Below are 15,137 nucleotides of genomic sequence, written 5' to 3'. Positions count from 1 at the left end.
AATAATGTGACTGTTGGGTGCACTGCAGATGAGTTGGGAAAGCAGGAAGCAGTAGGATACTTTAATGAAAATAGACTGTCAAAGAATAAATTTTAGAGACATCTATAAGGTATCCAGCGGATTTTACTTTATAGTGTCCGTTTCCCCCCATTTTAATAGACTTTTCCCATGCAGAGTCTATTTGTATTGAAACCTCAAGCATAATTTTATTGTCTTAACAAAATCCATCATCAGTCCTAGGCTTCTGGAGACATTATTACCTTCCCAGAAGGTAATCTTTTTGGAGTTGAAGCGAAATATGGTAACTTGTTTTTTGGAAGGATTGAAGAAAAGAGAGATACTGTACCTAAATTGTGTCTGCAAGAATATAAAGTAATACAGCTCTTTTTATGCAGAGTGAAAAAAACTGTTGTGGAGCTAATAACTTGAAGTTTATATCTGGAAAGCTGAGACCTGATAGATTATATATCAAATTGGTATATAACTTATTTGGTAACAGATACAAGTTTGAGTTTCAAAGTATTGTAGCTACATCACGAGACATATTACAAAGGGAGGATGTGTATTTGTAACACTAGAATTTCATGAACTCCAGAAAAAGGAAGAAAAGCAATCTCTTTGTTAAACAAAGCATCTTTATTCATTTATATGTATATTTTATTTATTCATGTATATATATTTTATTTATTCATTTATATATTATATATATTTCAAAATCTCAGTAATATTTAATATAGAAATGTTGGGGGGGGAGAGTGCTACCAAAGGTTAATTAATATAAAGGCCAAATACTTTTTTTTCCTCCTCTTTTTTTTGAAGGAAAAAAAGCTTTATTTTTTAGAGTAGTTTTAGGTTCACAGCAAAACTGAGCAGAAAGTACAAAATTCTTATATGCCTCTGGCGCCACACATGCACAGCTTCCTTCACGGTCAACATCCAGCATTAGTGATACATTTGTAATCGATAAACCTGTGTTGACCATCATTATCACCCGAAGTCCGTAGTCCACCTTAGGGTTCAATCTAGGTGTTGGACATTCTGTGGGTTTTGACAAATGTGTAATGACATGTATCCACCATTATAGTATCACACGGAATAGTTTCACTGCCCTAACAATCCTCTGTACTCTGTCTGTTCATCCTTCCCTCCCCTCTTAACCCTTGGCAACCACTGATCTTTTTACTTTCTCCATAGTTTTGCCTTTTCCAGAATGTTACATAATTGGAATCATACAGGATGTAGCCTTTTCAGATTGTCTTCTTTAAGTTAGTAATATGCATTTAAGATTCCTCCTTGTAGGGGCTGGCCCTGTGGTGTAGTGGTTAAGTTCGGCGCTCTCCACTTCGGCGGCCTGTGTTTGCAGGTTTGGATCCTGGGCACAGACCTACACCATTTGTCAGCCATGCTGTGGTGGTGACTGACATACAAAATAGTGGAAGATTGGCACGGATGTTGGCTCAGGGCTAATCTTCGTCAAGCCAAAAAAAAAAAAAATGCTGGTGGAGAGATTGGCAACAGATGTTAGCTCAGGGGGAATCTTCCTCAGAAAAAAAAAAGATTCCTCTATGTCTGAATTTTCATGGCATGATGGCTCATTTTAGTGCTGAATTATATTCCATTGTCTGGGTATATCACAGTTTATCTGTGCACCTACTGAAGGGCATCTTGGTTGCTTCCAAGTTGTGACAGTATGAAAAACGCTGCTGTAAACATCTATGTGCAGGTTTTTGTGTGGACATGAGTTTTCAACTCTTTTGGGTAAATACCAAGGAGTGTGATTGCTGGATTGTATGGTCAGAGGGTATTTAGTTTTTTTTAAGAAACAGCCATACTGTCCTCCAGAGTGTACCTACCATTTGGCACTCCCACCAGCAATGAGTGAGAGTTCCTGTTGCTCTGCTTCCTCGCCAGCATTTGATGTTGTCAGTGTTAGATGTTTTTAACTTTAATGAGGTTCAGCTTATCAATTATTTCTTTCCTGGATTGTGCCTTCAGTGTTGTATCTGAAAAGTCATTGCCAAACCCAAGATTATCTAGATTTTCTTCTATGTTACCTTCTAGGAGTTTTGCAGTTCTGTGTGTTTTTTATTTTGTATGTCTTTATTTTCTAATTGAATTGTGTAAAAATAAAGGATATATTTATCCTTGAAAGAATCCTGTCCTGCTGTTTACAGATGGGGTGATGTGATATGCTTGAGGGTACACAGATAACTGAGGCCAAGATTGAGTTTTGAGTTAATCCACTTGGAGTTTTCACTGTCACCCTTTACAGTTGTTGGGACCTGAACTCCTAAGTTATTCCTTTGTAAAGGATTTCCTGAAAGGAAGAGTTTTGTTAAAGTCTTTTCCTCCATAAGTCTTTGAATGAACGATTGCAGAAGAGAAGTACTTAAACCATGCATAGAAGGGTAAAATGTTTAAAGATTTAATGGAATGCTTTTTCTGCAATATGCTCTTGTGTTTCCTGATTGATCAGTCTATCCAGCTACTGTGGCGAAATTTTCGATACCTGGAACCTGACCTCTTACTGTTGAGAAGTTAGCTGGATCATGACCTTCTTTCCTTGACCTTTAAACCACTTTATAATTCTAAGGCTCCATTTTTGTAAGAAAGACTGAAAAATTAACCGTTCCTCCTTTCACTTTTAATGCTGTGCATATTTCTGCGGGCATTGTATTATTTGCTTTTAAGACAGGTCAATTCCAGATCTTACTGTCTTAAAATACACACTTTAAAATGACAATAAGCCAAGCCTGAGTGGAGGAAATAGTTTATACCGTGCATACCTTTTAGAGCATGTCAAAGAGTTCATATTCAAATTAGTTAATGCTATTCATGAGCATCTGTCAAACTCACAAGAATTTTCACAGAGGAATATGTATAATATAGGGCATAAAGAACATTATTCACTTTAAGAATATTCCTAATTTCCCTCAAATTTATTTTGCTTCATTTTTTTGACCTCCTGTTTCACATTTTAGATGCTTAGTTCCTCGTTGTATATAAACATTACCTAAAATAAGGAGTTGGAGAATAGAAAGAAACATGATTCAAGGGTGTGCTGCAGTTCTGGGGATACCAACTCATTGTTTTCATCTCTTAAAAGAAAAGAGTCTAACTTTTGGAGGAGATTTTGTTTGTAAAATTGACTCTGTAAGCCATGTTTAAATTCATTGGTGATAAATAAGCATGTTGGTATAGTAAAATCCCATTTTTTACATAATGCTTTAATGGAAATGGCAGTTGTATGAAATGAAAGGGCTAGTAAAAATCTGAATGATGCTCATAAGCCTTTACATCATTTTTATTGAGGTTTTTGTGTATTCTAATTCATTAATACAGGGGAAAAGGAGAACACTAACATGGTTTATTTCCTATAATTACTCAAATCGAATAGAATTTATTTTCAATAAAGTTCTTAGAGTAAATTGCCTGGGGTGGGGAGAGGAGGGTTGGCCTGTTTTTACTCAATGTCTTGATTTTTACTTGCGAGACTTAGCTCTTTTACCAGTGTTGTTGTTCACGTGCGTATATTTTCAGTAAGGTTCCTTCCAGGTGTCTACAAATAAGAATCTGTGTAAGCCAAGAAATCTCTAACACTTCAAGACCCAGGATTGAGTGTTGAGGGAGAAATCTGGGATATTTATTTTATCCTGCTTATTACTACAAATATTGTTTTTCTTTTAATAATTTAGACTACCTTTATTGTGATTCATATAGGTTGAAACACTGTTTAGATTGCTATGTAATAGGTTAACTGGGAGAATTTCCAAAAACAGGTTAGTGTTTACAGTTAAATTTGGTTTATTTTTGTGGCGTACCCAGAAGGAAAGGTCAATGTCAGGGATAAACTAATACTTGAGTCCCTTCCCCTCAACTTCGTGAGGCAGGATGGGGAGGAAGAGACACTAGAAACTGAGTTGTAAGCGAGTAAGTATTCTTAATTTCGTCGTAGTAAAATCATGCCAGCATCCCTATTTTCTGCATTCAGTATACTTCAGACCACCTTAGAAAAATCTGTATTTTTTTGGGGTGTGTTTGTGGGCCATTATGAATACTTGGCCTTCTGATCTCAAGATGCTTGCGTGTTCTTGAGGCAGAATATTGTTGAAACTAATAGCTTTAACCTTTATCTGGAAAACTTGAAGGCCTCATAGTTTACAAATCACCTTCAAATTGTCAGTGAGTACCTTTTTCCCCCCAGGCTCTGTGTTTGAAAGCTCATCCCCTTTCAGGTGTCTCTGTGCAGTCACACATTTGTGTCTCTCTTCTTCTTCTTTCCCCCAGCACTGTGCGGCTGTTTGAGCTGGAGCTCTGCTTATGTGGCGTTCTTGTGACGGGCAGTTTTCACGTGAAGGCCAGGGAGTGCGTGTACGCGGTGGTTGTGGTCCGCATGCCGCTGATGTGTGCGTGTGTGTGCATGTGTTTAATTGCTTTTAGTTATGTTTAGCTATTCTTTTTTTCTTTACCATTGAAGTGATCTCCACCCTAAGCAAGCAAGGAGACGTAATGAGAGATCAGATTTGCTCCATCTTGGTTTTGAGTCAGACTGCATGCGTTGGAAAGTGGGAAAAGGAAGAGTCACAAAGAGGTGCTGCCTCCGTAATCCCCCAAACACTACCTCAGCACCAAGTGTCCTGTTTCCCCCTCGATGCCAAAAACTTGATACAGGGCTGGAGCGTTGTCAGCATCTGGCTCTCCCTCACTGGAGCTGAAAATCCTCTTGGGCCACAGGGTACCTGCCCTCCTGTGTAAGCTTTTGGTGCTCAGTAAGGAGATGACTCAGTGCAGAGAGAGGGTTGTTGTTGGTGGAGTCAGTAGGGGAGATGCAATACCAAAGACTCCACCTTTTCCGAGGTCTGGCTGCAGCTGTACCTACAAGGTGCCTCCCCCTCATGGCTTCCAGCCTGACTCCCAGGGGCAGAGGCAGGGTTTATAAGAAAGGTAAGCAAATGGAGAAATTCTCTTCAGCTATTTCATTCTTGAAGGTGTCATTGCCCATGGAATGAGAACAGCTTTTAGTGTAAGTAACCCTGAAACAGTAGATGATCTAGTAGTATAGTCGGTTCTGCTGTAATGCGACATATGCATTCCTAAAAGTCACCAAACATACAAAACAGCACAATAAAAACCACAGGACTGGAGCTGGCCCTGTGGCTAGTGGCTGAGGTCTGTGCGCTTCGCTTTGGCAGCCCGGGTTCATGGGTTCAGATCCTGGGTGCAGACCTACACATTCGTCAGCCATGCTGAAGTGGTGACCCGCATGCAAAATAGAGGAAGATTGGCTCTGACGTTAGCTCAGGGCTAGTCTTCTTCAAGCAAAAAAAAGAGGAGGATTGGCAACAGATGTTAGCTCAGGAGTGAATCTTCCTCACCAAAAACAAAAACAGGACTTATGAGGGGGAAATGAGGTTAGGGCACACACGCCAACACTCTGTCAGTCACACACACAAAGACAGGAGCCTAAGAAGCGGTGGCGCAGTTTTACTCACATTAAATGGGTGGGAAATATATAAATAACACAGTAAATGTGGTGCTTCACCTTGAGAGGGACCTGAAGGTCGCCTGTGGAAGTGGGTGTGGGAGGAGTTGCAGTTTGTGAGTCACTGTGAAGTTGGGGAAGGAGGGTTCCCTGAAATCGGGTGGAAAGTTGTAACGCCAGGTATGGATGGGTGTGGCTCCTGACCCACGAGGTGAGCTGAGGTAGTTGGCGGGTGTTGAGGTGTGTGGGGTGTGTGTTGTGTATTTCTCTGCAGCTCCCTGCAGCTGGGGATGCAGTCTTCTGTTCATCCAGCGTTTCTTGCAGACAAAATCATGCATAAGCAAATGTGAAATTTGTTTTATGCTCAGATTGTCCCCGTAATATGCACATCAATCACATTGGAACAAATTCACGTTTTCAAAATAGGCTTTATAGCAGAACTGGTTGTAGTTTATTTGATTTTAGCATTGAGTCCCTTTTCCTTTCTTCCTTTCCACCATTATTGGTTTCTTAATTTATATTTAAGTTAAGCCCATATCAAATTGATTTTTCATACCCTGAGCATCTCTAGAGGAGAGAAAGCAGCCTGAGATTTTAATTTTGCTAGTGAAAATCCACGAGGTAGTTTCCTCCTTGGTGAATGAATATCTGTCTATCTATAGATAGACACACACACACACACACACACTTCCTCTCCCTCCCTCACCTTTACTACATGCCGGGCAGCAGTGCCTGAGATGCAGAAATGGGTAAGGTATCATCCTTGTCCTCGGGAGCTTAGAATCTCATTAACAGTGTTCAAGGCACAGATTTAAAGGTCTTTGTTGGGTTTTCACAGATGAACCAACATTATGTATTTCTTAGTTTGTGAACACATGAGCACAAACACCTCCCCACCCCATCTCCTACCTCCTTGTAAGTGTAAAGACAGGAGTAAAGAACTTGCCTGGAGGAAACACAAAGCTATCACTGATTTACATGGTGAAAAAATATAAATTTGAAAAGGGGTAGAAAAGGACCTAAGAGGTTTTGTAGTTCAACCCTCCCACCTGACTCCTTAATAAACCTAGTGGCGAGGTGTCCATCCATTGGTAAATGGGAAAAAAAGCAAGTTTCAGAGTAACGTGAGTAGTATAATCCCATTTTTGTTACTTCCCCCTCCCCACACATGTATGTATGTCCTGTTTGTATAAGCATAGATGATGTGGAAAGATCTCCCATATTGTTAATATTAGGTACCTCAGGGGACAAGGGAAAGCTTATTAACTTCCTCTTTATACATCTTTTATTGTTTGGCTTGTTTTAAGAAGCATGTTTTACTTTTTTAATTAAAAAAATCTAATAAAGTAGAAAATGAATAAATAATAATAAAAAATACCCTCAGGGCACTTAGCTTTGTTTCCATCCTCCCAGTAGCCTGAGTAGTTAAACGGAATGTGATGTTTCAGGTGTGGGCTACCCTACAGGACTCTGAACTTGCTCTAGCCTAAAATGATACTAACTTTTCTGTCAGCAGCACTGTATTGTTGGGGGTGTCTGTGTTTATAGACCATTAACGCCTCAAAGTCTTTCTTACATCTGCTACTCTTGGCACACCCTGCCCTGGATAATCATTGTGGACCCAATTCTAGTCCTTTACCATCGCCCTGTTAGATTTCATCTGGTTATTGTGGAAATCAGTATTTAGCATAGGTTAAGAACTGGCCTTGGCTTCAGGCTGCCTGGTTACAGATCCTACCTACCACTAACTGGCATGAAAACTTAGACAGGTAACATGTCTTCCCAAGCCTGTTTTCTCATCTGTAAAACAGCATTAATCATAAAGGTGTGAGGCTTCAGTGAGATATACTGTCTGTTAGAACACTGACTAGGTCCTTGGTAGCATGGTGAGATCATGGTGAATTTTAGCTGTTGCTGTTCGTACATTAACCTCCACTCATCTCTCCTATTCACGATAGTGAGACAGTTTTGGATCTTGAATCTTCTCTTAACCATATTCCATTACCTCTCCTGACCCCAGACCATAAATCAGTCTATCTTCTAAACTCTTCTTGTGAGATCCCCAATCAATCTCTGTCTCATTCCACAGGTCCCTTCACTGATGTTGTCACCACCAACCTAAAGCTTGGCAACCCGACAGACCGAAATGTGTGTTTTAAAGTGAAGACCACAGCACCACGTAGGTACTGCGTGAGGCCCAACAGTGGGATCATTGGTGCAGGGCTCTCGATTAATGTATCTGGTAAGTCCTGAGACTGGAGGCCAACGGGGTGGGCTGAAAAGGCCCCCTAGAACTAGTGGGATTTCTTATAGCTTGCTTGTATTTGCAATATAGCAAAATAAAATGGCAGACTTCTCCCCCAACCCTCCACCCTCTGATTAGAAAGCTTAGTGGGTCCTACTCACCTATTGTTTTTCTGTAATTAATGCCTCTTTGGTTTAATGCTTACAGCCTTTGCGCCTCAATAGTTAGAGCAAAATTAAAGTGGTAACTTAAGACTTTACTCGGAATGAGTTTGGTTTTCACTCCCTTGAAATTAAATCTGCCCTTTGGCGATAAATAAAAAAGGGCTAAACAAACTTAATTTTACTTTGTGGGAGAAAGCTAAATGGAGTTATTTTCTTATTTAAGCTAAATGATTTCTGACATTAAGCTTATGTCATTTCCAATGATTGGTAACTGCACTTTACTGATTGTGAAAAGCTAAGGGAGATGAGGGCTGAGGAAATTGGAATATATTCAAGGGTGTAAGTTTTGTGCATGTCTGATGGGTTTTTTTCCCTTTCTGTCTGAGGGTGCATATATTTTCCAAAGTCCAACTTCTGAAAAGATGCTGGTAAAGTGCCCAAATTGAGAATTGGATTTCAGAATTAAGGAGATGTAAGTGATGGGTTTGAGTTTAAATGTATTTTAGAAATGGAATAAACTTTTAGCTCATTAGAACTTCTGGATCTAAGAATGCCTTTTGTATTTGTGGAGGAGCTCCAGGGAGTGTGTGTCTGTCCTTTAAGTATCAGGGGACTCTGTGTCACAGAGGGTTCTGCATCATTAGAAGCTACTACTCATTGGAAAAGGGTATCTGGCTGGTGTTTCCATGGCAGATTTTGATTGTGATTCATTTGGCTATTCATTTGACACCTAAAAGAAAATGATTCACCTCTTTGGAAAGATATAAGGTGTTTCATTATCTCTTCATTTCTGCAGACTGTTATTCCCTACATCCATTGGTCTCTCTCATTATGGTGCGCCTACACCAGCTATCCTATGTGCTTCTCTCTGAGGCTGTAAGACCTGATCTGGACTCTTGAATCAGGTTATTATCCTGGAGAAGTCAGGATGGTGGGATCCAACATTTATTGAGGGTCTCCTATATACTGGGCTTACACACACATTATCTCATATAATTTCTGTTATCTGCCCTGTGAGGAATGCATCATTGCCTCCATTGTACTAAGAAGGAGACCAGTGGCCGCAGGCTCATGCAGCTGGCAAGTGACAGAGCCAAGTTGTGGATCACTCCATCTGAAGCCCAGGCTGTGAACTGCAGCATGCTGGAGAAGGGAAGGGACTTAGGATGTCAGCGTTTCTTTGCCCCTTGGATCCATATGGTTTCAGTGTTTCTGCTGAAATCAAGGGTAGCTGAAATCTTTTATTCCCTTCTTTTATTGACTTTTTTCCTCTCGATTTCCTTGCCCATATCAAATTTGAGCAAGATTGTCAGTAGATGAGAATTACCAATTTTCACAGTCAACATGGGGGCAGCAACTTGGTTTTCTGAATAAAATAGTCTCAGCAGGCAGTTGGACAGTGGAGGTGTGCTTCCCAGTGTTGAATATAAAGTGTGTGTGTCTCTTGCAGAAAGAGTCATCTTTTCCTCATCATAGGAAGGTTTTTTAAAGCAATAACTAGCCCTGGGCATTTGATTTATGATTACCTACTGAAGGAAGACCAAGATTCTGTGGTTGTGGCCTTCCTTTTGCAGATAAGAAGGTCAGGTACAGAGAGAGGGCAAGATCATCTAGAGTCATGTGGGTGATTAGTGACAGAGCTGCTATTTGTGTTTTTTTTTTTTTTTTTTTTTTAAAGATTTTATTTATTCATTTTTTTCCCCCCAAAGCCCCAGTAGATAGTTGTATGTCATAGGTTCACATCCTTCTAGTTGCTGTACGTGGGACTCGGCCTCAGGGTGGACGGAGAAGTGGTGCCTTGGGGCGTGCCCGGGATCCGAACCCGGGCCGCCAGCATCAGAGCGCACGCACTTAACCGCTAAGCCACGGAGCCGGCCCAGAGCTGCTATTTGAAGCCAGCTGTGTTTGCTCCGGATCCAGTGGCTCTTCTGTGTCACTAAACTGCCTCAACAGTGTTGGGATGGCACCACTTACAAATGAATGTAAAACATAAAGTACCACGGCTCTCAAAATGTAATGTACTTGGGGGAGAAAAGCAATTGAATACTAAAGTGTCCAGGTGTCTGCAGGCCTTCCTAGTTGGGACTAGGTTATGTTTGCACAGGAGAAAGGGCTCCTTTGTTTTTAGTTGATGTGTATTTATCTCAGTGCTTGAGGTGCACCTGAGTGAAGCCAGGTGTCATTGCATTTCTGGGACAGCCTCACCAGTCGGCAAAGGAGGCTGGTACCCATTGGCTGCAGTTTTATGGTTTTATGGCTGAGGGGCCACTGTATCATTTCTTAGAAATTAATATCTTGGGGTAAAAAGCACTGCGTTTCTCCAAGGGTCCTCTTAACATGCAGCTGCGTGATGACATCTTGGTGAGTACGTAGCGTTCCCAGGTTTCTTTGGGAGAGAGGATATCCTCAGGAGGAGGATGCCAGCATACAGGCAGTGCAGATTGTCCAAAGGCCAGCCTTCCCTTCTCCCCAGGTGTGCACATGGCCAAGCTTGGTGTCACCCATCTCCTCAGAGATCGCTAGATTTAGGGTCCAGAAACCTGAACAGGATGCCCAGCTCTGCTGTTTATCCTGCTGGCTGATCTTGAGCCAATCCATTATCCTCTCTAGGTTCTAGTTTTCTCATCTGTAAAATGGAGAGAATAGTGTCTACCTCACAGTACTTACCAATACTGTGTTAACTGAAAGCATGGTATAAGAGTGGGATTGCATTATTCTTCCACTAGTTTTGACAAAAACTGGCTAGTTTTTGTTGAAGGTGGATTGTACATATTTGAATTGCCTTTTTAGAAATAAGTAAATTCCATACATTTTACTAATTTATGGACTTTTTCTAATTTTAAGAAGAAATTCGTGTTTTTTCTTCCTTCTATAATATACATTTGTTTTATAGTGAAAAGCCACTAGTAAATTTTCAAATATAATCTGTAAAAAGGCGGCCATCAAATCAACTAGTATTTTAAGTTGGCTACTGGCATTGCCCTGCCTACCACATGGAATGTCTCAGCGTGCCTGAAAACGACATGACTAGTACGTTATTTCTCTCTCATTTCTGAAAACCCCTGGGATGTGCTAGCTATTAGGGAAGGTTATGAATCATTCTTAAGAGAGAGGGGGCGGGGAGGGAGAGAAGGAGGAGGAGGAGGGGGAGGATCATATCTACCCATGGAGCTGGCCAGAAAGACTGAGGTTTGAAGACACTCAATTCAGGGTTGTGATGGGAGAGGGAGACTTTTCTAGCTGTCAGACAGATGTCTTTTAGACACACCCTGTGAAGCTCTTCTCAGCTTTTAGATTAACCTGATGATGTTCATAGGACCTTACATTATGCGTCAAAAGTCCAGACTCTGACCTGTCATGTTATTTTCTTCAGAAGATGGCAAATCACTATTGGGTCCTTAAAAAAAACAACTCCATTTTATAAACTTAGGTGGTAAAGTAACGGTTGCAAACAGGCATAACCTAAACTTATTGTGCCAATAGATGAAAATGTGTGGACTAGCCAAAGGGGTGTTTTGGGATCTGGTCACTCGGGTCTATGATTTGCATCCTTTTCTTTGTCCTTTAGATGGGTGCTCATCTCATCTCATTCTTGCAGGAGCTGCTTCTGGGATCCCTGCCTGTGGGATGAGGCACTGCAGTAGGTGAGGGGTGCAGGGTGCTCTCTGTTTGCATTAATTGGCCCAGAATGCTGTGGTTTTGGCCCCTTGCTCCTTGATACACACCCTCTACTAGAATTATTCAATTGTGGACCTCAGCAAAATAGGCACACTTAAATGGAGATGGGAGAAGGGGAGATTGGATTTTTTCCCCCCTGAGTTTTTACATGCAAAGAAAATAGAACTTTTTGAATTAATGAATTGTTTGAAGCAGTGGGGGGTCTCCCTGTTTGTTCTAGCTTTACAAAATTAAATCTATTTTCTGAACTGTCTGGTTGGAAAATATTTTTAAGGTAGATAATTTCTGAAAATGTCTTTGTGGTAGGTAAGCTGTTAGTAGTTGTAGATTTTTTTTAATACTGCAGTTTAATAATGAGGGAATTTTTCATTAATATTCCAAACCATGTTTGCCAGCAGATACAGCAGGTGAAGTGGTAAAATTATGGGCCCATCAAAAATACTTACGCTTCCTGTAATATGATATTAAGTTTAATATTTTTATAACCTTCAGTGAATTCTAATTTCACTAAAGTAGCAAGCACGCTTCCATTTGCAGTTCAGTTATGCACATTGGTTGCCTGTGTACCAAGCAAATTAGAAATGCAAAATAACTATGGGGGGAGCATTGGAAACAATCATTAAAGATACCAGTATTTAGGTACAGATACACTGTACTAAGTGTACCCTGGGAAATGAAAATGGATTAAAGACAAACACAAATCTTCTAGTGTCTGAATCTGTATTTTAAATTAAAATTCATAGAATTAAGAAGCAGTATTCATTTCTGACATATAGCCCTTTTCAGTACTTATTTCAATCACATTTAAAGCATAAAGTTCTTACAGTAAAATCCTGAGGACAGAGAACGAACATTAGCAACTCTTCTTGGATAGAAACATTGGTCGATTAATGTAATTGGGTAGTATTGTAATTGATAATTAATCCTTTTAAGATTTTGCTGACTCAGTTTAATGGAGCTGCTTGCTTGCCCTGGACCAGCCAACCTTGGGCTGCAGCTTTTAGGTGATTAGCACCAGAGTATAAGTGCACTGCGCTTAGAAAAAAGAGTCAGGCCTTCATCTGTCAAGTGCCGATAGTGGGAGCTAGATTTGGGGGTTTGGGCATCTTAACAGCAACATTCTTCTTTGTTTGATCATTTGCTTTGGAAGTCTCTGATAAGCGAAACCTTCTTATAAATGGTTTTCATGATCTATGTGTATTACTCCCAGATAAGAACAACTCACATTCATACTTAAAAGAAGTCTTTAATCTTTTTCACCAGATGAGATTCTGGTTTTAAAAAAAAAAGGAAATTACCAACAAAAATTCAGCTTAATTGTGATGTTAAAGATTTTTTAAAAGTTTACTGTCATATTTAAGAAGAATCCTGTGTTTCACTTTTTATGAGTATGACACAATTTATTTATTCTTTACATTTTCCAAGGTGGAGATCAAGAGGACTTACCCAGTACATTCAGTGCACCTCACTTACCTGAGGGTGCCCTCAGCTCTCTGCGGTGAGACTGAGGAGCAGAAGCTAAGCACACCTTGGGAGCAGCCGGAAGTTGTGTTCTTTCCACTCGTGACTCACACACCTGAGCTCCCCAGTCTTGACTCTCCTGTTAACTCTTACTTTAGTGTCACTGTTCCCCTTGTGCTAGTGCCCAGCCCCTCAGAGGCCAGAGTGAAGGGAAGGGGCTTTGAGAGGAGGCCACAGTGAAGGATTGGACAGGACACCACGGAGAGCAAGTACAGGAGAGAGTTCAGAAATCACAGCAGGGATCTGGAATTACCTATACCTCGGGGCAGACCGTTGTCCATATTCCAGTTGATTAGTCTCAAGAGACCTTGCTTGTAAGTCTTACTAAGATAGTATGTGATAGGTGTTCATAATCACGACATGGGAGTACTCAGGAAGAGGCTGTGTTGTATTTCATTATAAAGTGTTACAGGAGACAGGAAAGTATGTTGGAGTTTTGAAAAAGATGTATATTTTCAAAGATATTCATAAAAAAGAGTGAGTGAGCCTTGTTCTTTGGCCACTGCCTGTATATGGCACACGTTATATCCCAATGACACTGAGATATGTTTGTACTAGTCTCTGCACAAATAAATTAATTAGAATATAAGGAGTTTGTCGTCTAAGATGGGCTGTACTGAACTGGAAAATCCTATAGAGAACACAGACGATTCAGTGTTAACTTATAAATAGATAAAATTAATTATTTACTTGCTAGACTCATAAAGTTCCATCCATGGGTCCCTGAATAGGCAGAGGTCCAGGAAAGTAGTCATGTTTTCAACATTTTAAGAATCCTAAAGGAAATAATAAATTTACTCGTGATAAGGATGCACAGTCTAACTAAAATGTCGACTTGATTTGCTTTAGGCTCGAATTATATCACCTCATTGTGATAACATAAGTTCGCCTAAGCTGATCATGAGCTCTGGTTTTTCTTTGATTAGTTTGAAAAAAGTGGAGGAATGACTTCATTACTACATCATAAATGCGGTTTGTTGGAGAACAGTCTTTTGAAGTGCAGGCTGTATGAAAGGAAAGAGAGAATGCAACTGGACTTTTGAACATGGTGAACATGATGCAGTCTACACAGAAGTTGAAATATAATGATGTACACCTGAAATTCATATAATGTTATAAAGCAATGTTACCTCAATAAAAAATGAAGAAAGAAAAATGTTAAAAAAAAAAAAAAAAACAGAGGAAAGAGAGAGATAGTAAGAGAACAGTGGTGATGAAGATTGGAAACCACTGTCCTAAACCCCGGGTAGGATAGTGGGTGGCTCTGGGAAGTGGGACAGAAGAGAACCCAGCTGGTTGAGGGTTAAAGAGGGTTTCTTCTCTTTGTGCTGCCCCAAGGACATTTCTAGAGGGAATATGATTCAGGAGTGCTTTGAATGTTGGAAAGCAAGAAGGTGCACCCCTGTCAGCCAGTGAAAAACTGCAGATTAGTACCCAGAATGGGAGGACTTCATCAAAACATGAAGTCCTGGTTTCAGTCTAATTGGATAGAAAAGGCAAAAATGTAAGGAAGGAGCTTAGGAGTCGGGGTATCAGCAATATTCACTGATAGAATAAGGTCTTAAAGTGAGAGCGAGGGTGTGAAATAGCCTTCTAGAAAGAGCTGCAGTGTTAGGAGGTGTAGTCTAGCAGGCATTCTCGATGTGTGGTCCCTGGACCAGCATCATCTGGGAACTTGTTGGAACTACATGTTCTCAGCCCCACCCCAGACCTGTGGAATCAGAAACTCTGGAGGTGGGATCCCACCACCTGTGCTTTAACAAGAATTCCAGGTGATTCTGATGCATGCTGAAGTTTGAGATCCTCTCGTTATGGAATCAGATTAGTGGGTTAAACCCTAGAGGGTGTTGAGATGTGAGTAGGGCAGGGGAACCAAAAGGGGTGTGCTAGGTAGGGTCAGTGTGATGAGAGCAGACTGTGGTAATGACAAGAGAACACAGTGGGTGTGGGGATGTGGCCACCTCCGTGGGCACACCTGTTGGACCAGCAGGGAGACCTGTTGTTGGCTTATGCCAGGACATCTGAGAAGCACCAGCCTGTGAAGAGT

At 40.7% G+C, this 15,137-nt stretch overlaps 1 protein-coding gene across 2 annotated transcripts in view; it reads left to right on the top strand.

The window, feature by feature from the left end:
* The window catches only part of VAPB (VAMP associated protein B and C), a 48,607-nt gene that overhangs the window by 17,489 nt on the left and 15,981 nt on the right, over positions 1 to 15,137 (top strand). The window contains exon 2 of one of the 2 annotated variants that reach the window (XM_087445073.1): positions 7,572 to 7,661. In XM_087445073.1, coding sequence (XP_087301199.1) covers positions 7,572 to 7,661 — 90 coding nt within the window. Of the gene's footprint in view, positions 1 to 7,571; positions 7,725 to 15,137 lie in introns of both variants that reach the window. The other variant, XM_087445072.1, reaches the window with a different exon arrangement.

Source organism: Ceratotherium simum, chromosome 21, assembly GCF_057802395.1.
Source record: "Ceratotherium simum simum isolate JZ-2026a chromosome 21, ASM5780239v1, whole genome shotgun sequence".
Taxonomy (NCBI): domain Eukaryota; kingdom Metazoa; phylum Chordata; class Mammalia; order Perissodactyla; family Rhinocerotidae; genus Ceratotherium; species Ceratotherium simum.
The sequence above is the reverse complement of the archived record's forward strand: the minus strand, read 5'-3'. Positions and strand labels throughout refer to the sequence as shown.